The sequence below is a fragment of the Dendrobates tinctorius genome, unplaced genomic scaffold, assembly GCF_039654945.1.
Source record: "Dendrobates tinctorius isolate UK_male_01 unplaced genomic scaffold, ASM3965494v1 ptg000107l, whole genome shotgun sequence".
Lineage (NCBI taxonomy): Eukaryota > Metazoa > Chordata > Amphibia > Anura > Dendrobatidae > Dendrobates > Dendrobates tinctorius.
The window spans coordinates 25,507,336-25,533,325 of record NW_027361775.1 but is presented as its reverse complement, the minus strand read 5'-3'; the positions used below and the strand labels follow the sequence as shown (position 1 = coordinate 25,533,325).

The 25,990-nt window shown below is 43.6% G+C and overlaps 1 protein-coding gene across 1 annotated transcript in view; it reads right to left on the bottom strand.

Annotated features, from left to right (window-relative positions):
* The window catches only part of FYTTD1 (forty-two-three domain containing 1), a 36,631-nt gene extending 11,181 nt beyond the window's left edge, over window positions 1–25,450 (bottom strand). Inside the window, exons 1-5 of the mRNA XM_073589286.1 lie at window positions 25,148–25,450; window positions 22,137–22,262; window positions 21,919–22,028; window positions 17,891–17,997; window positions 6,619–6,715 (exon numbers count right to left, since the gene is read on the bottom strand). Coding sequence (XP_073445387.1) covers window positions 6,619–6,715; window positions 17,891–17,997; window positions 21,919–22,028; window positions 22,137–22,262; window positions 25,148–25,193 — 486 coding nt within the window. The 5' untranslated portion in view covers window positions 25,194–25,450. The remainder of the gene's footprint in view (window positions 1–6,618; window positions 6,716–17,890; window positions 17,998–21,918; window positions 22,029–22,136; window positions 22,263–25,147) is intronic.
* Window positions 25,451–25,990: the final 540 nt, after the last annotated feature.

The window sequence follows — 25,990 nt, the reverse complement described above, 5'->3', positions numbered from 1 at the left end:
AGATAGATGTGAACCGAGACTTATTCTGGTGTTTGAAAAGCAGAATGAACAACAAGGAGTTCAAGAATTGCTTTTAGTTTTTACACCATGTGGTATAATTGATAAGAGGGCTTTATCCTTTGAGTCAGTAGGATTACAGGGATATTAAATTTACATATGATTTATAAATGATGTTAATTCATTTTTAGTGTGAAAAAGTATCAATTTGTTTTTGCGTTGCGAAATTCTGACAGCTATAGCTGTAGGTTATGTTCACACGTTACATTTTTGCGGTATTTTTCATGCAAATTAACAGCTATGTTTTACAGTGCCAGCAAAAGCCATGAGATTTCAGAAATCTCAGGCACACAGTTTTTTTCCTGGCTGAATTGGAAAACTGATGCGTTTTTTCAAACTGCAGAATGTCACTCCTTTCAGCATTTTTGTATCCTTTTTCAAACATAAAAAGCAATAGTAAGTGCAAAAACACAGTTATCAGGTTTTGCTGTATTTTTAGTGCAGAAAACTCAGTCACTAAACTGTATCAGCATGAAACACTCAGCAAAAATGCAACGTGTGGACATAACCTTATACTTTTCTTCTGCCAAAAGCTGAATTATGGCTTTTATTTGTGGGATGAGTTGAAGTTTTTATTGGTACTATTACATGCAAATTTTATAGTTGCTTTTTATTCAGAGTTGTTGGACACAGAGTGAACAAAACGCATCAATTCTGGATTTTTTTTTTTATGCCATTCACCATTCAGTATAAGTGGTAATACAGCTATGTTGTTCTGGTCAGTACTATTACAATACCATATTTATATGTTTTTTAGGTTTTGATACTTTTGCACACTAAAAGTATTTTTTTTCCTTAGTTGCACTTTGGGACTTGAATACTTCTCTTTCATTGCTGATATCATACACTGCCATACTTCTACATTGCAGTGCACAAGACCTGTCAGTTTCAGACCAACACAGCCTGTTAGACCCTGGCTTAAATGGCCGTGATCAGTACTAAAACCAATTATGGCTGATGTTGCAGGGTGTAAGCTAAAATAAAAAGCACCCACCTAGGAGGGAAAATGCAGCAGTAGTTAGCTGTATAATTAATCCTTAGCGCCATAAACAAGTGGAGCTGAGGATGAATGCTGCTTAAAGGGAAGGTGCCGTGCTTTTTCATAATTTAATGTAAAAAAGAAAATAGTATAAAAAGATATTGTCCCCAAAGCTTGACTCAGTGGTGTAAGAGACAAGAGTCGGCTCCCGACCCCCATCTGTCTCATTGCAGCAGCAGCAGCTGTGAACTGGCCACCAGGGCTGTGGAGTCGGAGTCAGAGTCGTGGAGTCGGTGCTCATTTTGGTGGAGTCGGTATAAAATGGACCGACTCCGACTCCTAAAATATATAATAAATTGGGTACAGTAATTCAATGCAGGATGTGCTGAATATTTTTTCTTAGGAGTTTGGGAAAGTTATGAAATGTCCTATAAATGGCTGTTATATTCCTGATCTAAGGCTACATTCACACACAACGTTTTTCCTGTGTTTTTTGAGGATACGTTTTTCAGCTGCAAAAGCTGATCATCTTTTTAAAAAACTGCATCACCTGAAAGGTTTTTGAGCTCATAGATAATGTTTTCAATAGCAAAAGCAGATTAGAAATCTGCTCTATCTATCCATTTATCCATATCTGTCTATCCATATCGTATCTGTACCAAAAAGAATGAAAACCGGGTAGTACACCAATATATATTCTGTTCTATCTAAATATCTTGATTATTGGATCATAAAAATGATTAAATGTCTGAGGTTCACATTGTACTACAATAAATTTTTCACTTAAATATAAGCAATATGTGTGGGAGTCGGAGTCGTGGAGTCGGAGTTGGAGTCGGTGTAAGGGAAATTGAGGAGTCGGAGTCGCAGGTTTGGCTTACCGACTCCACAGCCCTGCTGGCCACGCCTCTGTGGGCAGCTCAATTCACAACTGTAGGTGTGGCCAGGCACCATTTTATTAGAGCCCAGTGCTTTCCTTTCAGCTCCATTTACACTCGATTGCAAGCCCTGGATGCTGTACTGTTCCAGCATAACGGCTTGGATGTTCTCTCTGCACATACCAGCTGCAGGAGAGGATACAGGACGAGCTCCTGGAGACCGAGCTGCTCTTTCCAAAACACCCGACCAGCTGCTGCCCCTGTAAAACTTAGGAGGAGCTGCTCCCTGCTGTTTGAAAACACTTGGCAATCTGCTGGACATCTCATCCTCTCCTGTGTGATACGGACTGCTGAGCGGTGTATCTAAAGGGCCTGTCACACTAAGCGATATCGCTAGCAATATCGCTATAACGTCACTGGTTTTTGTGACGTTATAGCGATATTGCTAGCGATATCGCTATGTGTGATACTTACCTCCGACCGCTCCTCCGCTGGTTATCGCTGATCGCGCGAGAACATCCTGGACCGTTTCTCGTCGTCAGCTTCCTGCTGTGGAGACGAGCGACGCGTGGACACGGGCGGGAGAACGCCAGGATCGCCTCGTCTGACAGGTAAGTAGCGACCCCCGACCCCTGCGATGTCGCTGGTGAGTTCTGCCTGTGTGGCAACTCACTAGCGACCACTTAGCGATGAACCAGATCCATAGGCGGATTGAAAAAAACGAGAGAAAGAAAGAGAGAGAGAGGCAAAAAACGTTTCATAGTCCGTCCAGTCATGTCAGCAATCGCCAAAAATTTGGCGGATCCGTAAGAAAATGGATCCAACGGATGACCATCCGTCAAGATCCGCCGATAATGCATGTCAATGGAAACAAAAACGGATCCGCCAAGAAAAATGGCGGATCCGTTTTTTTTGCAAAACGGCGGATTTTGACTGATGGAGACAAATGGATGTGTGAAAGAGGCCTAGCTAGCAATATCGCTAAAGCATCACTGATTTTGTGACGCAGCAGCGATATCGCTATGTGTGATACTTACCTCTGACCGGCTTCCCCGCTGTCTGTCGCTGATCGCGCAGCTCCATTTCTCGTCGGGCACTTCCTGCTGGCGCCGACGAGCGACGCGTGGATGCGGGCGGGAGGACATCAGGATCGCCGCGTCTGAAAGGTAAGTAACGACCGCTGCTGCGTCGCTGGCGAGATCTGCCTGTGTGGCAGCTCACTAGCGACCATTTAGCGATGCACCAGCGATCCTGACAGGGTCGTATCATGGTCGGGATCGCTGGTGCATCACTAAATGTAAAGGGAACTTAATCCTCTCCTTTGTGATACTGACTGCTGAGCCGTGTATCTAATCCTATCCCGTGTGATACTGACTACTGAGCCATGTATATAATCCTCTCCTGTGTGATACTAACTGCTGAGCTGTGTATCTAATCCTCTCCTGTGTGATACTGACTGCTGAGCCGTGTATCTAATCCTATCCTGTGTGATACGGTCTGCTGAGCTGTGTATCTACACCGTGTTCCAAATTATTATGCAACAAATATTTCATCATATTTTCTCTAAATTACCTATATGAATTGCAGTCATTGTTATTTTCCAGTCATCTAATATTCTAGTATAATTGCAATATTTTTGAACAAACTGCCTATGAACACAGTATATTTTTAAAAATAAGAAACACTCAAAATGCATGTTCCAAATTATTATGCACAGCAGAGTTTTCAACCTTTTTATTTTGAACAAAAAAATGGTCAATTGTGAAATTATAAACATTATCAGCTTATTACAAAATGAAATCAAACAGTTTTCAAGTCAAAACTTTATTCTAGGTGATGTTACATTTGCACATAGGACCCCTTGTTCGAAAGAAGCTTCTGAACTCTCTCGTCCATTGAATTTGTCAGTTTTTGGATGGTTTGTGCTTCAATTGTTTTGCATGTGGACAGAAGACCCTCCCAGAGCTGGTGCTTAGATGTGAACTGCCTCCCGCCATCATAGACACTCCTTTTGATGATGCTCCAGAGGTTCTCAATGGGGTTGAGGTCAGGGGAAGATGGTGGCCACACCATAAGTTTATCCTCCCATAGCAGCCAGAGATGCAGATGTGTTATTTGCAGCATGAGACGCTGCATTATCATGCTTGAAAATGATCTTGCTGCGGAAAGCACGGTTCTTTCTCTTGAACCATGGCAGGAAGTGCTGTTTTAGAAACTCCACATAGATTATGGAGTTCATCTTTACCCCTTCAGGGATCCTAAAGGGGCCGACAATCTCTCTCCCCATGATTCCAGTCCAAAACATTACTCCACCTCCTCCTTGTTGGCGCCTTAGTCGTGTTTTCATGGGGTGTCCATCAACCAGCCATCCTCTACTCCATCCATCTGGACCATCGAGCGTTGCATGGCACTCATCGGTGAACAAAACAGTTTGGAAGTCAGTCTTCATGTATCGTTTGGCGCACTGGAGCCGTTTCTGCTTGTGTGCAGTGGATAGAGGTGGTCGACAGGATGGCTTACGCACAGCTGCAAACCTCTGAAGGACCCTGCATCTTGTTGTTCGGGGGACGGTGGAGGCACCAGCAGCTTCAAAAACTTGTCTGCTGCTATGACAAGGCATTTTTGCAGCTGTTCTTTTAACCTGACGCAATTGCCTGTTGGAAAGAGTCCTCAATCTTTCCTTATCAGCACGCACACGTGTGTGCTGGGAATCCGCTACATACTTCTTGATTTTGCGATGACCACGATGAAGTGTCTTGGCAGTGTTGACTGTAGTCATGCCTTGACCTAAATACTCCACAATTTGTTGCTTCTCAGCAGCCGACACATCCTTTTTCTTTCCCATTTTGGCAAAAAATGTAGGCTGCTTAATAATGTGGAACAGCCTTCTTAAGTTGTCTTGCCTTTATTTGGACACACCTGCCAAACTAATTTGCACAGGTAACTGCAATTGCTTTCAGTGATATAAAGAGCCCTGACACACATCACCATCAATGAGTTTAAATGACAAAAAAATTCTAACCTTATCACTCCTAAACTCTTTTTGCATAATAATTTGGAACACAGTTTAATCCTATCCTGTGTGATAGTCTGCTGAGCCGTGTATCTAATCCTATTCTGTGTGATACTGTCTGCTGAGCCGTGTATCTAATCCTATCCCGTGTGATACTATCTGCTGAGCCGTGTATCTAATCCTATCCCGTGTGATACTGCTCTCCTTAAATGCTGCTGTCACCCTGCTGGTTTTATGTGTGATCTACATGGTGGTATTGTGTATGATCTATATGGCAGTATTGTGTGTGAAGTATATGGCGGTATTATGTGTGAAGTATATGGCGGTATTATGTGAGAACACTATGGCAGTATTATCTGCTAAAAGGGGACCCCTTCTAGGGTGGTTCTGGCTGAGCACCTGCACACGGGTCAGGGGTAATAGGTGCAGTCAGGGGTGGGCTGGTGAGGCAGCTGAAGAGAGGGGTCTCATTTTTATCGTTACTGTATGGCTACATTTCCCCCCATCCAGCTTCCCAGGGTCATCCCGGACTGCGCCTGTCGCCTCGCTTTCACACATCGCCAGGACAGGATCTGAGGAGGGGAATGGGGTCTTTGCATGCAAAGTCTGGATCAGAATTGGCCATCAATCAGCAGAAATGTTTCCTGGATTTCTGTGGTGCTGTCACCCTGCTCCTCCCCCATATATCTCCCTCTGTGACCCCATAGACCAGCACACTGCTCTCCTGAAATACTCTGTGCTGCTGTCACCCTGCTCCCAGAATCCTTGCTGCCTGCCATCCTCGGTGACAGAAGACCCCATTCCTCTCCTCAGATCCTGTCCTGGCGATGTGTGAAAGCGAGGCGACAGGGGCCTGATGTATGGTGGAAGGAGCAGGGCGACAGCAGCACAGAGTATTTCAGGAGAGCAGTGTGCTGATCTATGGGGGGCACCCTGTTTGGTGCCAGGGATTGTACATAGAGTGCTGTGTTTTATACACATGGATGGACCGTCTGTTTGTCTGCTCCACAGAAATCCAGGAAACATTTCTGCTGATTGATGGCCTGTTCTGATGCAAAGACAGTGAGCAACTTTGCAGGCCCCATCAAAATGGCTGATCACTGTGTTCCTAGATGTCATACTCTCTTTTCCCTTAGCAAACACCCAGAAGGGGAGGAGAGGAGTGACATCACACCCATGTCAACATATTCCACCCATAATTACTGCAGGGCAGTAATGTGAGCTAGTTGTACACTAGGTTTTTGTGGCAAATTTCAGTAGCTGCTCCCCCAGTGTTAACAAGTGGAAAGCCAAACTTTAAAATTATTTTTCATATTTTGCAAAACTAAAAAAAAAAGATAATATTTAAGAAAATGTAAACATTAATTCTTTACAATTTTTCAATTGCTGAAAATTTTTTTTTGGGATGGTACCTTCCCTTTAATAAACACCATAAAAAAAAAGAACCACAGCAGTTCAGAGTAAAACATAAGTGGATGAAATGACAAACTCGTGGTTAAGGCAGCATAAATCAGCTATCAAGTTACCTTTCAATAAGTACTGCTGTTCCCATACATATTACATTGCCAAAAAATTTTCATAAAATCTAAGGGTTCTCCCAGGAAAATATTTAATGTATATGGTCAGCATGTGATTATAAATCAGTTTATAAGAAATGTATCACAGATCCTTATTATTCCAAATGGATTTACCTTCAGGCCTCTCCTAAGGAAATATGTGGCTTGCCGAGTGTCTCGCTGCTGCCTCATTCTCAACCCACTTCTAAAGGTATTTGCATGTGAATAATTGCTAAAATATTAAAGGCAAGACATTAAAAGTAACTCAGATATACAATATACACACATTCAGATTTACATGTCCTTCTAGTATATAATCCTAGACAAATCTGTGGCAAGAACTGACTCAAACGTTAACGATAAATGTTTAAATACATAAGGCTGTGTTCACACACAGCGTTTTTTTTTGCGTTTTTCCCGCGGATTTACCAAAAAATCCACTCAAAACGCTTAAAAGAAGCTTCCCATTCATTTTACTGCATTTTGCACTTTTTGTGCATATTGATGCATCTTTTTACCGCGAAAAAACGCTTTGCGGTAAAAAACGCAGCATGCTCATTAACCCCTACCTGACATCCGACGTACTATCCCGTCCACGGTACCCAGGCGCCTATGACCGGGGACAGGATAGTACGTCTAGGTGAGCGCCGCTGATCGCGGCCGGGTGTCAGCTGATTATCACAGCTGACACCCGGCACTGTGTGTCAGGGGCAGTCACGGACCGCCCCCGGCACGTTAACCCCTGGCACACTGCGATCAAACACGATCACAGTGTACCAGGGGATTAGGGAAGTATCGGCAGGGAAGGGGATCCCTCCGTGCTTCCCTGAAACCCCCGCAGCAGCGCAATGTGCAGCGCTGTTGTGGGGGCCTCCTTCCCTGCATGTCCCCGGATCCAATATGGCGGCGGGGACCTTCAGGGGCATGCAGGGAGCTGGCTTCCTCACTGCCTGCAAAGCCTTCTGCACTCTGTCATAGCGATCTGTCACATGACAGTTATGTCCCCCCTGGGACAATGTAATAGTAAAAAAAAAAAAAGTGTAAAAATTTATATATTAAAAAAAAAAAAAAAAAAATAAATCTCTAAGTAAAAAAAATAAAAGTACACATTTAGTATCGCCGCGTCCGTAACGGCCCGCCCTATAAAACGGTCCCATTAGTTAACCCCTTTAGCGAACCCCTTAAGCCCCAAGGGTGGTTTGCACGTTAATGACCAGGCCAATTTTTACAATTCTGACCACTGTCCCTTTATGAGGTAGCTCTGAAACGCTTCCATGGATACCGGTGATTCTGACATTGTTTTCTCGTGACATATTGTACTTCATGTTAGTGGTAAAATTTCATTCAAATAACTTGCGTTTGTGAAAAAAACGGAAATTTGGCGAAAATTTTGAAAATTTCGCAATTTTCCAACTTTGAATTTTTATGCCCTTAAATCACAGAGATATAGCACACAAAAAACTGAATAAGTAACATTTCCCACATGTTTACTTTACATCAGCACAATTTTGAAACCAAAATTTTTTTTTGTTAGGAAGTTATAAGGGTTAAAAGTTGACCAGCGATTTCTCATTTTTGCAACACCATTTTATTTTTACGGACCACATCACATTTGAAGCCACTTTGAGGGGTCTATATGATAGAAAATACCCAAAAGTGACACCATTCTAAAAACTGTACCCCTTAAGGTGCTCAAAACCACATTCAAGAAGTTTATTAACCCTTTAGGTGCGTCACAGGAATTTTTTGAATATTAAAAAAAAAAAAAAAAAAAATGAATATTTAACTTTTTTTCACTAAAAAAATACTTCAGGTTCAATTTTTTTTAATTTACCATGGGTAACAGGAGAAATTGGACTGCAAAAGTTATTGTGCAATTTGTCCTGAGTACGCCGATACCTGATATGTGGGGGGGAACCACTGTTTCGGCGCATGGCAGAACTCAGCAGGGAAAGAGCGCCATTTGACTTTTTCAATGCAAAATTGTCTGGAATTCAGATCGGACGCCATGTCACGTTTGGAGAGCCCCTGATGTACCTAAACAGTGGAAACCCCCCCAAGTGACCCCATTTTGGAAACTAGACCCCCCAAGGAACTTATCTAGATGTGTGGTGAGAACTTTGAACCCACAAGGGCTTCACAGAAGTTTATAACATACAGCCGTACAATTAAAAAAATCATATTTTTTCCACAAAAATGATCTTTTCACCCTCAATTCTTATTTTTCCAAGGGTAACAGGACCCTAAAAGATATTGTGCAATTTGTCCTGAGTGCACTGATACCCCACATGTGGGGGTAAACCACTATTTGGGCGCATGGCAGAGCTCGGAAGGGAAGCAGCGCCATTTGACGTTTTTGGCTGGAATTGAGATCGGACACCATGTCGCGTTTGGAAAGCCCCTGATGTACCAAAACAGTAGAAACCCCCCATAAATGACACCATTTTGGAAACTAGACCCCCCAAGGAACTTATCTAGATGTGTGGTGAGCACTTTGAACCCCCCAGTGCTTCACAGAAGTTTATAACGCCCGTGCGTGAAAATACAAAAATCGTATTTTTTCCACAAACATCGTATTTTTTCCACAAACATGATCTTTTAGTCACCAATTTTTTCATTTTCCCAAGGGTACAAGGAGAAATTGGATCCCAAAAGTTGTTGTCCAATTTGTCCTGAGTACGCTGATACCTCATATGTGGGAGAAAACTACTGTATGGACACACGTCGGGGCACAGGAAGGGAAGTAGTGACGTTTTGGAATGCAGACTTTGATGGAATGGTCTGCGGGTGTCATGTTGCCTTTGGAGAGCTCCTAATGTACCTAAACAGTGGAAACCCCCAACAAATGACCCCATTTTGGAAACTAGACCCCCTAAGGAACTTATCTAGATGTGTGGTGAGAACTTTGAACCCCCAAGGGCTTCACAGAAGTATATAATGCCCAGGCATGAAAATAAAAAAAATCGTATTTTTTCCACAAACATGATCTTTTAGTCACCAATTTTTTCATTTTCCCAAGGGTAACAGGAGAAATTGGACCCCAAAAGTTGTTGTCCAATTTGTCCTGAGTACGCTGATACCTCATATGTGGGAGAAAACTACTGTATGGGCACACGTCGGGGCTCGGAAGGGAAGTAGTGACGTTTTGGAATGCAGACTTTGATGGATTGGTCTGCGGGTGTCATGATATTTTTGCCCCCAATTTTTTATTTTCCTAAGGGTAACAGGAGAAATTGGACCCCAAAAGTTGTTTTGCAATTTGTCCTGAGTATGCTGATACCCTATATGTGGGGGTAAAACACTGTTTGGGCGCATGGCAGAGCTTGGAAGGGAAGGAGCACCATTTGACTTTTTCAACGCAGAATTGGCTGGAATTGAGATCAGACACCATGTTGCATTTGGAGAGCACCTGATGTGACCAAACAGTGGAAACCCCCCAATTATAACTCCAACCCTAACCCCAACACACCCCTAACCCTAATCTGAGCCCTAACCCTAGCCCTAACTGGAAAATGAAAATAAATACTTTTTTTTAATTTTATTATTTTTCCCTAACTAAGGGGGTGATAACGGGGGGTTTGATTTACTATTTATGGCGGTTTTTATTTTTGGCAGCTGTCGCACGCTAAAAGACGCTTTTTATTGTAAAAATAGTTTTTGCATCACCACATATTGAGAGCTATAATTTTTCCGTATTTTGACCCACCGAGTCGAGTCATGTGAGGTCTTATTCTTTGCGGGACGAGTTGACGTTTTTATCGGTACCATTTTTGGGCACGTGACATTTTTTTGATCGCTTTTTATTCCGATTTTTGGGACGCAGAATGAACAAAAACCAGCGTTTCATGAATTTCTTTTGGGGGGGTGCGTTTACACCGTTCCGCGTGCGGTAAAATTGATAAAGCGCTTTTATTCTTCAGGTCGGTACGGTTACAGCGATACCTCATTTAGGTCTTTTTTTATGTTTTGTCGGTTTTTTGCAATGAAAACAATTTTATATAAAAAAATAATTATTTTTGCATCGCTTTATTCTGCGAGCTATAACTTTTTTATTTTTTTGCGGATGATGCTGTATGGTGGCTCGTTTTTTGCGGGACAAGATGACGTTTTCAGCGGTACCATGGATATTTATATGCGTCTTTTTGATCGCGTGTTATCGCACTTTTTGTTCGTTGGTATGATAAATCATTTTTTGCTTAGTTTTTTATTTTTATTTTTTAAGGGGTTCGCTAAAGGGGTTAACTAATGGGACAGTTTTATAGGGCGGGTCGCTACGGACGCGGCGATACCAAATGTGTACTTTTATTGTTATTTTTTTTATTTTCAAAAAAATGAATTTATTGGGGAATTTTTTTTTTTTTTTTTTTTTTTACTAATTTAGCGATTTTTTTAAAATTATTTTTACACTTTTTTTTTTTTTTTTTTTTTACTTTATTACATAGTCCCAGGTGGGACATCACAGATCACTGTGACAGATCAGCAATCTGTCACAGGCAGTTCTGCAGACTTCCTCATGCCTGCGCTTTGCAGGCAGTGAGGAAGTCAGCTCCCTACAGGCCCCCGTCGCCATCTTGGATCCGGGGGCCTGTAGGGAAAGAGCCCCCCGCAGCAGCGCTGCACATTGCGCTGCCGTGGGGGGCTCAGGGAAGCACGGAGGGAGCCCCCTCCCTGCCGATGCTTCCCTTTAACTCCCGGTACACCGCGATCGTGTTTGATCGCGGTGTACAAGGGGTTAACGTGTCGGGGGCGGTCCGTGACCGCCCCTGACACATTGTGCCGGGTGTCAGCTGTGATAATCAGCTGACACCCGGCCGCGATCAGCGGCGCTCACAACGTGGGCGCCGCTTATCGCATTAGACGTACTATTCCGTCCTTGGGAATTAAGTCCCAGGGCACATGGACGGGATAGTACGTCTAATGGCAGAAAGGGGTTAAAAAATAAAAAAAAATAAAAAAAAGCAAAAAATAATTCTTTATTATCATACCGCCGAACAAAAAGTGCAATAACGCACGATCAAAAAGACGGATATAAATAACCATGGTACCAATGAAAACGTCATCTTGTCCCGCAAAAAACGAGCCACCACACATCATCAGCGAAAAAATTTAAAAAAGTTATAGCTCGTGGAGTAAAGCGATGCAAAAATATTTTTTTATTGCATAAAAGCGCCAAAACATAAAAAAATGACAAATGAGGTATCGCTGTAATCGTACTGACCCAAAGAATAAAACCGCTTTATCAATTTTACCGCACACGGAACGGTGTAAACGCACCCCCCAAAAGAAATTCATGAAATGCTGGTTTTTGCTCATTCTACGTCCCAAAAATCGGAATAAAAAGCGATCAAAAAATGTCACGTGCCCGAAAATGAAACCAATAAAACCATCAACTCGTCCCGCAAAAAAGACCTCACATGACTCGGTGGGTCAAAATACGGAAAAGTTATAGCTCTGAAAATGTGGTGATGCAAAAACTATTTTTTACAAAAAAAAGTGTCATTTAACGTGTGACAGCTGCCAAACATTCACTTGAGTGGCCTTTCCTATTTGCGTGTTTACAGAAATATGGTTTCGGAGATGGATTTAAAAAATGGACTGACGCAATTTACCCAAGTACTAAGGCCCGAATAATTATAAGCAACTCCGTGTCTAGAGGGATGCGGCAGGGGTGCCCCCTCTCCCCTGTCCTCTTTGCCCTTGCAATCGAGGCGTTGGTAATACGCGCAAGGTCCTCTCCGAATATAAAAGGCCTAAACAATTGTCTAGATACTATCGGCCTCTATGCCGATGATATGGTGATATTTATGGATGGCGTGGAGGAGACCCTGCCATATGTGATTGATACCATCGATAAATTCAGTAAATATTCAGGTTTATACATTAACTGGGAGAAGTCTGCCTTGTTGCCCCTTTCTCATAACCCAGGAGCCCACCTTGATACTTTATCTTCATTGCCTAGTGTCACATTTTAAATATCTAGGAATTAATATCCCAAAACAGTGAACTTAACCTAGAACTTAAAATCCTTCCATTATTGGATCTAGTTAAGATTAAGTTTGCATCCTGGAGTAAACTGCCTCTGTCGCTGGTCGTATAAACCTCATTAAGATGACTCTACTCCCTAAGCTTAGCTATTCCCTCCAACACAGTGCAGTGCTGATCCCTAAAGCCCTTTTTTGCAGGTTTAAATTCTTTAACTACATCTTTTATATGGGGGAAAACCAGACCTAAGCTTAAATTATCTACTTTACAAAGACCTAAAACAGATGGGCGGGGCGGCTCTGCCGGATTTCTATTTACATTATCTTGCCGGGCAGGTTAAAGCCTTGTGTAAATGGATGCCTGATAGTCTACTGCCTAATTCCGAGAGTCACCTGGCCCACGCTGCGAGAATTGACTGCCCACTGGGTTTTTTGGAAATGAAAAACCTGGCATCCCCCGATTATTGCCTTTACTCCGATTGGCGAGGTCAGGTTGAAGACAGATTAAAAGGTAGTCCACTTTGGGGATCTTGTACCCGAAATGCCATTATGGAATAATGCTTATTTCCCGATGCTTCTGAACCACCCGTCCCACTGACTTCTGGATTGCGCACAGTGTTTCCTCAATCAGAGATTTATATGTAAATGGTGTCCAAATGTCCTTTGAACAAATTCAATCTAAAAACGATATCCCAAAGTCCCAATTTTTCCGCTACCTTCAGCTTAGATCAGCTATTCAGTCACATTTACGATCTGTGGGCGGGATCCAGACTCTCATCTTTTCCTTTAATAGGAATCCTTAAGTCGCAGGGGCCCCAGGGTCTCATTTCTGCTCTATACACTTATATGCTGTCTGTGGGAACCGGCCCTGCCCTGCCCTGGTAGCGGTCAGGAGGTGGTGGTGGTGTGGGGGGGGGGGGGGGAGGTCTTATTCCTGATGGTCAGGACGAGGGCTCGGAGAAGGTTCTTGAGTCTTCGATTGGGGTGTCTCCATCGATCAATAATAAAATGATTCAATTATATATGATACACCAGTCATATTTAACCCCGTCACGTCTCTTCAAAATGGGTCGACTCCAGTCCTCGGATTGTTTGAGATGCCACTCAGCAGAGGCAGACTTTGCTCATATGGTGTGGAGTTGTCCTATTATCCTCTCCTACTGGAGTGCGGTAACATTGCTGTTGACTTCACTAGTACAAATCCCGGTTCCCCTTAACCCGTTGGTCTGTCTATTTGGGGTGTTGCACGGGGAGATGTGGGGACACTGTTAGAATTTTCTTGCGGGACACACTCTTTCTGGATAGAAAGATGCTGGCGCTATGGTGGATGTGGTGCACATCCTTCTCTCAGAGCATAGATTGAATTAGTAAATACAGTTATACCATTTGAACGAACACTATATCAGAACCGGGGCTGTCCAGGGAAATTAGATAAAATTTGGGATAGGTGGAACTCCTCTCACCATTCTAGCGCGTAGTGGTTCAGTACCACTGTAAATACTATGGCTAAAAAATTTTTAGGTTACCTTATGGCATCGAATTGCTATTAATACTGCATAAATATGTTTGGCAGTGTGTTAGTAGTAGCTGTAGGATAATTAGATATGTTGTGTCATTTTGAGATGTACATCGCCAAATGGATATAAACAATGTTTTGCTCACTTGTTGATTTGGTTTATTAACACTGCAACAAGACTTGGACTTATGAACGCAATAACTATACTAGGGATCTAACATGTAAGGTTGCTGTTCCTTTATAGTTGTTTGGACAAATGCGTATGTATCACTTCGGCTGTATTCATGTGTATATATGTTTTATGGTTAGTAAATGGATTAAAGAAAAAAAAACAAAAAATACATTTACAATTTCATATTAATCAAATGGATCCGGTTTGGATCCACTTATGAACAGATAAAATTTTGCGAGTGGTGTACCTAATCACCACTAGTGTTCTAGGGAGGCAAAGTGCTTAACCACTTAACGACCAGGGGTATTTTTGGTTTTGCATTTTCACTTTTCCCTCCCCTTCTTTCCAGAGCCATAACTTTTTTATTTTTCCGTCTATATGGCCATGTGAGGACTTATTTTTTGCGGGACGAGTTGTACTTTTGAACGACACTATTGGTTTTACCATGTCGTGTACTCGAAAACGGGAAAAAAAATTCTAAGTGCGGTGAAATTTCAAAAAAAGTGCAATCCCACACGTTTTTTGCTTGGCTTTTTTGCTAGGTTCACTAGATGCTAAATCTGACCTGCCATTATGATTCTCCAGGTCATTACGAGTTCATAGACACCAAACATGTCTATGTCCTCTTATCTAAGTGGTGAAAAAAAATTCCAAAGTTTGCTAAAAAAAAAAATAAAGAAAAAAAATTGCGCAATTTTCCGAGACCCGTAGCGTTTCCATTTTTCATGATCTGGGGTCGGGTGAGGGCTTATTTTTTCCGTGCCGGGCTGACGCTTTTAATGATACCACTTTTGTGCAGATTCGTTCTTTTAATTGCCCGTTATTGCATTTTAATGCAATGTCTTGGCGACCAAAAAAAGGTAATTCTGGCATTTTTAATTTTTTTCTCGCTACGCCGTTTAGCGATCGGGTTAATGCTTTTCTTTTTTTATTGATAGATCGGGCGATTCTGAACGCGGCGATACCTAATATGTGTATGTGGGATTTTTTTGTTACAGTTTTATTTTGATTGGGGCGAAAGGGGGGTGATTTGAACTGTTAGGGTTCTTTTAATTTTTTTTTTTTTTTTACTTTTGGCATGCTTCAATAGCCTCCATAGGAGGCTAGAAGCATGCGCAACCCGATCGGCTCTGCTACATATGGGCGATGAGCAGATCGCCCATATGTAGCAGATATACTGCTGTGCTTTCAGCGCCGACCACCGGGTGGCGCTGAAAGCCACATGCCTGGAACAACCATAGAGGTCTCATAGAGACCTCTGGTTGTCCAGGCAACATGACGCCGACCCCCGATCACGTGACGGGGGTCGGCGATGAGGTCATTTCCGGTCCGGCGGCCGGAAATGCTATTTAAATGCCCGTTGTCAGCTTTGACAGCGGGATTTAACTAGTTAATAGGGGCGGGCGGACGGCGATTCCGCTCGCGCCTATTGCAGGCACATGTCAGCTGTTCATAACAGCTGACATGTCCCGGCTTTGATGCGGGCTCAGCGCCGGAGCCCTCATCAAAGCAGGGGAGATGTCTGATGACGGACTGTGTCCGTCATTGGACATTAAGGGGTTAAAAACCATCCTTTATGATCAGTTTCCCTTAAACTTTGATGTTAACCCCTTTCCAACATCGGGCATAATAGTACGCCGATGTCGGACTCCCACTGTTTGTTGCGGGCTCCATCGCTGAGCCCGCACCTTTCCGCACACATATGAGCTGATATATACAGCTGACATGTGCCCGCAACAGCAGTGGGTGGAGTCACGATCCACCCGCGGCTGTTAACTAGTTAAATGCCGCTGTCATTCTCTGACAGCGGCATTTAACTCACGCTTACCGGAAGCATGTCACTAAACCCGCCCATCGGTGACCCCGTCACATGATTGCGGGTCACCGATGGGTTGGCATGACAACCAGAGGTCTCCAGTAGGCCTCCTTGGTTGTCATTGCCAGACTGCTATAAGAGCCGGCTGGTGGTCAGCGCTCATAGCAAGTGAGCATTTCTTCTACACACAGACGATCTGCTCATTGCCTGTGTGTAGCAGAGTAGATCAAAGTAGTGTAGCTTCTAGTCACCCATGGAGACTATTGAAGCATGCAAAAAGTTTAAAAAAAAAGTTAACATTAAAAAACATTAAAAAAAATTTAGGATCCATTCAAAGTAATCACTCCGGTAACTGAGCAATTTATTTTCATTGCTATACTTTAGTGGACTTTAAGAATCGACATGTGAACAGATCCTTAGAAGGTCAATGTTTTAGCCTCTTCCAAGCTGTAATGTAACAGTATGTCACGTGTGCCAGTATATGAAGCAGGCTCAGGATACACAGCCAACATCTTCCAATAACAGCCGCGAGTGGAGTTTGCGCAGATCAATGCGGTTTCAATCAATGATAATGCCAAAGGGTTGTCAGACGCTTGCTGAAGGTCCCCATGGCTGACAGCTCAGCTTTCTCCATTTGTTAAGCTAGGTTCACATAGCGTTAATGCAGTCCTTTCAACGCATAGCGTTGGTGGGCTGCGTTAACGCTACTCCCTGCCGCGATTGCATTATGAAATCCCGCTAGCGCAGATGCTTCAGTGTCTGCAGTGTCCGAGGGTCAATCACAGAATGACAGCACATCGCTAACGCACGCTGATTATGACATGCGTTAGCGTTGCGCTCGACTATAGCAGTCTATGGGTGCGTTAAAGCATCTGTTACATAGCGTTAATACCGCTATTTAACGGATGCGTTATACGCACCCCCTTAACGCAATGTGAACCCAGCCTTAGCTTTATGCAGCCCACATGCAATTGTTTTTTACAGCAGCAGTTACTACAAATGCGCAAGATTAAATGAAGTTTCCTATTTTAAAGAATTGTAATGTTTCCATACAAAAATCGCATGCTATACAGTGTCTTCATATGGAATCCTGATTTTTTTTTCTGCACAAATACACTTGGCTGGTCAAGAATAATCCAACACATAGATACTAATGCATGCTGTGATTTGTTTCACTCACAGATTTGGTCCATGAACAGAATCGTTCATCTGCTCTGCCCTATTGAAAAACATTGGTCTGAGTGCTCTGTTTTTTCACGTACAGCAATTGGATGGAGAATCCGATCATGTAAACTTGGCATAAAGTCAATCTGTCACCACATTTCACAAAAGAAACTACATACATTACCAGTTAGATCTCTTCGACCATACTTTAACTATCCATGTCAGAATGACTGTATAATCTTGATATTAAAATGTATATTGCATGAGTCCAATGGAACATTGCCTAGACTGGATACAATTGTCTTCATCCAGTTCTCAGTTCAAAGTAAGAAAGTATAATGTAACAAAATGCTAATTCACTGACAGCAAACATCAAAGCACAAAATACATTAGAAAGTCATGTATATCAGCTGTACTGTTTCAGTTCTGTACAATGAACTCCCGGCCGCCACGGGAGCTGCACAGGTGATCAGTGGAGGTGTTGAACCCCAACGGTCTTAGAGATGACCTACTGTCTAGATAGGTCATCAATATAAGTCTTGGGACAACTCTAATAAATAGGATAGTTGAACAATACCTACTAGCCGTATGTGCGCCCTGGAATGCATCTGCAGGCGTGATGGCATTGCTGCTGCTCACCATCAAGTGTCAAAGTGAGTGGCGCTAGAATACCCCAAGTTATTTGCATAAAACGGTTCTCTAAAAGGGGTTTTGTTTATTTTGTTCATTAAAAAATATCAGTGTCAAATGTAACTTACCTATTAAAAGGAAATCTGTGCAATGCTGTGGGGGACTTGCTTCTGAAATCCATTGGCCTAGAAAAGTTAATTTTTCTCCTGAAGGGCAGTCGCTGTGGTGTTGAATGCTACAAAGGTATAAGGAATAAAGAATTCAAGAGGGTTCCAATAGTTGTAAAAAAGAAAACACAAACTTAGAGCAATTTACTTTACAGTTTAGATCCTGCTAAATTTTAAGATATTAATAAATGTTAGGATCGTTTCACTATGTAGCCGGATGTACAGCTGACCCAGGACCAGGGCTGTGGAGTCGGTAAGCCAAACCTGCGACTCCGACTCCCCAATTTCCCTTACACCGACTCCGACATATATTGCTTATATTTAAGTGAAAAATTTATTGTAGTACAATGTGAACATCAGACATTTAATCATTTTTATGATACAATAATCAAGATATTTAGATAGAACATAATATATATTTATTGGAATACAGCTTTAGAACACAAAACTGTAATAAATTGTAAATATGTAATACACTAATATCGAATGTAATATATATATATATATATATATATATATATATATATATATATAGCACTATGTAATAAACTATGTAAGTGGCAAAAAACAGTTTTCAACAAAAACATACTAAATAACATTTGTGCAGTCTATGAATTTGTTCTAAGAAATAGAATTGCCTCCATGAGATCCTCCTTCATAGATGACCTAAAATCTGACCTAATAATTTTAAGGCTAGAGAACAACCTCTCTACAGTAACTTGGGTTGGAGGCAAAGCTGTAACCACATGGGCAACATCTTTAACAATTTCCGGGTATAAAGGAATTGCCTCATGCACAGTCAGTTTTGACGAACGGTTGAATTTTTCTATTTCTTTGAGAGCAAGTGAAACATTTGGGGAAACGTCAGGGGGAAGGCCGGGTGACAGGTCTCATGGCGCTGTGCATGGAGCATGGCTGTGACAGGACAGTGATGCACCATCACCTACTGTGTGTGCTCTCAGGGGCCCCCACAGGGTGACCAATATTATGGAATGTGGGAGAGATCAGAAAACTCGCTTCGCTTTCCTTAGGACTTGGGATAATCCATCAGTAAGTGATGGGGGGGGGGGGGGGGAGTCAGCAGAGCTCAGGTGCTGCCCACTGGTCTTTGGGGTTGAAGTTCACCTCTAAGTACTTCCTGCCTAGTAATTCCTATCAAGGTAGTGGTGTGGAGGCTCCATAATAATTATAATGATGACCCCATTGCTTGACCGGGGGGCCCACAGAGTATGAACAGCCCGGGGCCCTGGCTACCCTTAATCCACCCCTGGTCCCAGGTCACATGAACGGGATAGTACGTCTAATGGCAGAAAGGGGTTAAGGCCACGATCACAAGCTCAGCATTTGTGAGCCAAAACCAGGATGCGAGGGTGAAAAATGCAGAACTGTTGCTTGTGTCTCTATTATACTTTTCACCTGATTTTTCCACTCTTGATTTTGGTTTACAAATACAGATGTAAAAATAGTGACTGTGTGAATGTGGCTTCATAGGAATACCACCCTGGCAGACAAGGAGGCCTTCAGAAGCAGGGATTGTGTCGCACAGGGGGCTGATGGTCTTGGAGACCTATAAAATGTTGCTATTACATTTGAAAGCTGCATTTAATAGGTTAAACTGATGAGATTAAACCTTGCTCAGGCTATGTGCACACGTTGCGGATTCTCAGAGTTTCTGGCCCTGCGGGTCCGCAGCAGTTTCTGCTGCATTGTACAGTACCATTCTTTGCAATTGTAAAACCAAAAACACTGTGCACATGCTGCGGATTTTTCCGCACGGATTTGCTGTGGGTAACAATCCGCAGCATGTCAATTCTTTGTGCGGATTCCGCTGCGGTTGCACATAGCCTCAGATCACACCAGTCATTTTTGGAGTGCCAGATGTGTAAGGCTACTAGCTCACAATCAGGAGTTTTAGACGCAGAACTATGTGAATTTAACGCATCTAATGACTGGCTATGGCGGAAACTACACAGCTGAGACTAGTGTCTCCACTACTGAAATTAACATGCTGCGGCTCGTAAACCCGCAGTGCAGGTGAGTTTATGCAGCGTTACATAGAAGCACAGTGGGCATGGCATTTCTATAAATCCCATACACTCTGCTGTGTAAGGCTGCGTGCCCACGATCAGGAATAGCAGCATTTTGGATGCAGCGTTCTACATTACAAGCAGACACCCGAGCTGCACGTTCAGCTCCTGAGCCTGCTCAGATAGTGATAGTTCATGCCCACCGTATAGGGATGGCAGAGGATACTAAATGGTTAAATGGAGGAGTAGTGCTGAAATGGGAAAAGAAAAGTTGACAGACTGATGTTAATTTATCATCTGGTTTTCAATCAGGTACAAAGCAAAAAAAAAAAAAAATCTGTAAAAACCATTGTCTGAAAGTTTATAAACTATAGCACATGATGATAGGCAAAGACATTATTTGTTGATGAGAGAATTAGGTGCGATACCCCATAGGTATGACAAGTATTGGCGGCCGCACGCAACAGAAATTTCAAATTTGGTTTTCAAATTGATTGTTAATGTAAAATGATCTATTAACAATGTCAAAATTGCGCCAACATGTGGCTTTCAGGTATGCAATTCACATCTACTTGAACGTGTCTAAACAATGCTTCATGTCAGGTTCTAAAGAACAGAAAACTGCACTGAGGCCCCGATTATGACTAACGTAGGAAAGAGTGAATATATAAAGGTCAAAAACAGAATAGAGCAATTCCTAGAACTCAATTTGCTTTTTCATGGATAAGACCGTACAAACCAAGAGGCAAAAGTCTGGGAAACTTGAGAGGCAGCAAATGGGCTCAATGGAATGATTTGCTCCCAATACCCATAAATGTCATGTAACAGATGTGGTGTATTATTATTGTTTTATGTGTCCATAGACTGTAGACTAAGGCTGGGTTCACATTAGCGTTCGAGGGCTCTGCGGAGGGCTGTATACTTCCTATGTTAAGCCCCGCCTACTTCTGCATGCATCCTGCGTACCTATCTTTAACATTGGGTACGCAGGACATGCGGATGCATCGTTTTGACGCTCCCGCCGTCTGCGCAAAAGGCAACTTGTTGCGTTCCCGTGTGGTTGGCAGACGCGTCACAACGCTGCATCCGCATGTCCTGCGTACCCAATGTTAAAGAAAGGTACGCTGGATGCATGCAGAACTATGTGGAAATAGGCGGGGCTTAACAGAGATCGTATGCAGCCCTCCGCAGAGCCCCCGAACACTAATGTGAACTTAGCCTAAAGGGCATGTCACACTAAGATATCGCTAGCAATATCGCTATAACTTGTGACGTTATAGCGATATTGCTAGCGATATCGCTATGTCTGATACTTACCTACAACCCGCTCCCCAGCTGTTTATCACTGATCGCGCGAGAACAGGCTGTACTGTTTCTCGTCGTCAGCTTCCTGCTGTGACGACGAGCGACACGTGGAGCCGGGCGGGAGGACGCAGGATTGCCTGGTGTGACAGGTAAGTAGTGACCCCCGTCCCCAGCGATGTCGCTAGTGAGATCTGCCTGTGTGGCAGCTCACTAGCGACCACTTAGCGATGTACCAGCGATCCTGACCGCGTCATATCGCTGGTCGGGATCGCTGGTACATCGCTAAGTGTGACAGTACCTTAAGGGTGTCCATACACTTTATACCTCATTCAGACATCGGTGTTGCACCCGTTTTTTTCCACAGATAGAACATGCACCCATTATAATCTATGGTGCTATTCACAGGTCCATGCGAGCTGGATGTTCATGCAAAAATCACGGAGACATTTCCGCTTTTTTCCCCACCATCACAAACGAAAAGAACCCATGCAAGTCTATGGGTCCGTGAAAACACAGGACTTCTCCACTATTCTAATAAAACAGCAAACACTACAGGACAGATAAGTGACAACATTGTCCAAAATGTTAGCTGCCCAGAATAATGAAAATTATATCAAAAGCTGAAAAGGTAAAAGATTGAAGAAGAGAATATTTTACTCTCATGCGAAGTGAACGACTGAAAGGACTAACTCCACTCCACGCGGACATCCTGTGAAACCCCGGCTTGGCACCATATGGACGCCTCTGAACTCTCATGTTTCCAGAACCTACAAGAAAAGCATATCCAATCAATAATCAATGACATCCTACGAACATGTAGAACAAAAACAGATCAGCACAGTATAGAGACAGATCAGCACAGTATAGAGACATACCAGGCAGGCGCTGAGCACCCCACTTTCCCCTGTTATTTCGGAAATGCTGGAAATAATTTGATCGTGAACCTCCATTGAACATTGCCTGGCTCTGCTGTTCTTGCTTATTTAACCTGATAATGTCGTCTGTAGGAAAAAGAAAAAAAAACAGATATAAATCAGGTTGTGTCAATGAATAGTAAAAATCTTAACACGGGATTGAGCCCAGGAAGCTGGAAACTGCTTTCATTTACGTTTCACTTTGTACCTACCACATCCATAGTAGCATCACTTTTAGGAATCATAACCTTTTAGGCTATTTTATCTGGACACTACTACGCTATGGTTATATACATAGCATTTAATACTGGTCACTGGCATAATCTGGCGAGCATCAGAGAGAAACAACAGCCTGCATGACTCAACTCAGGATGGGGCTGCAGAGTCTTGATCTCGGGATCAATAGGGAATAGAGATGTGCGAACCTGAACGGTAAAGTTCGGTGTCTGTACTGAACACCCACTGGTCGGGCACGGACACCGAACACGGACTTCACCAGGAAAAACTCTCACGGTGCAAGCGGGGATGTCACGGCAGTTAAGCCCGGCTGGGACCGGAGCTTCAGTGAGTGGATGTAACCTCGATGACGTCACCGCTGGTCACTGAGGCTGCGCTCGCAGCAGTTCAGTTACCAGTGGTTCTCAGCCTGGATGGTCGCATCTTAGCACCGTCCAGGTTGAAAACTGTTTCTCCCCCAGACATGGATTACAGCATGGGACAGAACGACGGACAGGTACGGTATATTGTTTTTTTTATTTTACTTTAATTACAGGCGTACGAGGGCTTCAGTGGAATTAGGCGTTTAAATAAAAATGGAAAACTGTGATTAGTCTTACTTCAAATGAAGGAATTTATTCTGGCTGTGTGTTTATTTACCATACAACTGTAGGATTAGTAATGGATAGGTGTCGTATAGACGCCTCTCCATTACTAAGCCGTGGGCTTGATGTCATCCGACAATATAAAGGTGACATGAACCCCACAAATATGAACCCCACTTGCCACCGCTACAGGGCAAGTGGGAAGGGAAGAGCCAGGCAAAGCGCCAGAATTGGTGCATCCAATAGATGCGCCTCTTCTGGGCAGTTGCGGGCTGCTATTTTTAGGTTGGGGTGAGGGGCAAAATTCACAGCCCCTTACCAGACTGACAATACCAGCCCCCAACTGTCTGCTTTAGCAAAGCTGGTTGTCAAAAATGGGGGGGGACCCCACACCATTTTTTTAAGTTATAATTATTTAAATATATTCTTGATATCTAGCCTTGCTGAAGCTGACAGCTGAGGGTTGCAGCCCCAAGCTGTGAGTTTTGCCTGGCTGGTTAGCAAAAACACAGGGGAACCCACGCTTTTTTTTTTTTTTTTTTTTTTATTTACAGCACAGGAGCAGCTAATGAATACTCCCATCCGCTGCTCCTCCTCTCACTGTAATTAGCAGTAGCAGGTGTCGGATGATGGGAGCTGTAGTCCCATCAGCTGACAGCAGTGATCGGCGGTAAGCTTTATACCTCCGATCACAGCTGAGTGCTTACGCTGTCTTTTGACAGCATGGGAACCATGGCTCTTGACTTCTGATTTCACCGCTGATTAGAAGTGGTGTTTGCTGCGCTGTCATGCACATGACAGTGTGGCAAACACTGGGTGTTCGGGCCCCCCATTTAAGTGAATGGGGCTCGGGTACTGTTCTGATACCCACACCCAAACTTTTTTAACTGTTCAGCCGAACTCAAACATCCAGGTGTCTGCCCATCTCTACTAGGGATCCCAGCAGTCAGACACTCAATGATCAGCAAGTTACCCTATTCTATATATGTAAAAGAGGGTGAAAGTTAGTATATGTAGAATAAAAACAAAAAAAAAACCAACACTTTGTAATATATCTGAGAAATTTGTTTCACCTCCTGGATTAATATTTCATTCTCAAAATTCTAGATGACTGTTGGTGCTCATACAAATCTATGGAGAACTGTAACTATTTTCGGTAGAACTTGCAGCAGAATGTCAGGGTGCGCCTCTAAATCCTCCCCACCTCCATAGAATTTTAAACGCGCCAGCTGCCTTCTCCTAGCTCATAATGGGAGTCTTTCTTCACTGAATACAGATTTTACCCAGGATTGGAAAATGAATGAGCAGTCCTGGTGGAGTATGAAGCAGATCTCTGATAAGTTAGATCACCAGTTCTTATTTTCGTGTGCAGCACTGATTTATGAAACAAAAATTAAACGAGTTACTCTTTGTGATTTTTCAGGCGCCAACCTGTGTCAGCGTATGATCAATACGTGTGGATCCACAGCAAATCTAGCAAAGGCAAATTTAAAGCCGTTGACTTTTCTTTCTTCGTTTAAGGAACCCACAGAAAATCCCGATTTCTCTCAAATTTGCTCTGGAAATTTTCTGCAGCAAATCTGACCAAAGTGCATGTAGCTACAGGAGAATCGAGAAAAATCACTGTCATTAAAGAATGCAGAAATTATCATAGGTGGGGGTATTAAGAGGAAATCAAACCCGAGGCTGAATTCAGATGACAGATCTCGCCGTCCCACCACGGAACTAGCTGTCTGGACTGATGACGGGTCTCCGGATCTAAACTCACCCGCTTATACAAGGCTGTGTGACATTGGGATCCATGGACGGGCAGTGAAATACGCCCATCGTCTGAACTTAGCCGATCAATAACTAAAATACCATATACCCAGTTATCCCACGCACGTGAAATGTGGACACAGCCGGTAACCCACATTACATACATGGGTCCATGTCACTGATACAGTCAGAACTAGGTGAAGCTGGCTGACAACGAGTCCTGGAAGGACAGAAGTTGTCAGAATCCGGGCATTCTCCATCTTACAGGAACGCTCCTAAGCCACTAGCAGAGGTTAGAGCGGTGCTACACCGAGAACAGGCCGGCTCCCCTCACACACAGGAGCCTACGGCCAAGCTCAGTAAACAAACAGTTGTGGAAGACAAGTTCCTTACCGAGCGACATATCAATCTTGTCAATGTCGGCTGCAGACGGCACCATGTCGGTCACCGTCAGTGCAATGCGTCCTGCACAAGTCTGCAGCGCCCTATGGAACGTCCAGCAGCAGCCACACTAAATTAGTATCAAGCGACGGGTGACTAGGCCCGAGCTCCGCTCACTGAGAGACCTGCTGCGTCAGCTGACGTCCGGCGTGACGCCGCAGCAATACGCAGCAGACATGTTTGGTGAGGCAGGATCGACGTCAGTCAGTCACGTCCCCTGTCCCTGACGCAGCAGACATGTTTGGTGAGGCAGGATCGACGTCGGTCAGTCACGTCCCCTGTCCCTGACGCAGCAGACATGTTTGGTGAGGCAGGATCGACGTCGGTCAGTCACGTCCCCTGTCCCTGACGCAGCAGACATGTTTGGTGAGGCAGGATCGACGTCAGTCAGTCACGTCCCCTGTCCCTGACGCAGCAGACATGTTTGGTGAGGCAGGATCGACGTCAGTCAGTCACGTCCCCTGTCCCTGAGCTGTTCCGTGGGAGCAGGTGATGCTGCCTCCTTCGTGCTTGTCACGGTGTTTGGAGCGTCGCGGCCTGTGCCTCATGCTGGTGCTATGTGTGTGCCTCACAGCCGGGCTCTAGCTGTCACTGCAGGTTCCCTCCCTGTAGCCGGTTATTCCTTGTTATGCCATACAGGAGGCAGCGGGTCGTGTACAGTCACCGTCAGAGGCGGACACTGACAGCTTCGGGCCGCTGTCCTTTTATGGCGACAAAGCTACTTAGATACTTTATATATATATATATATATATATATATATATATATATAGCCACACACACACACATACATATGT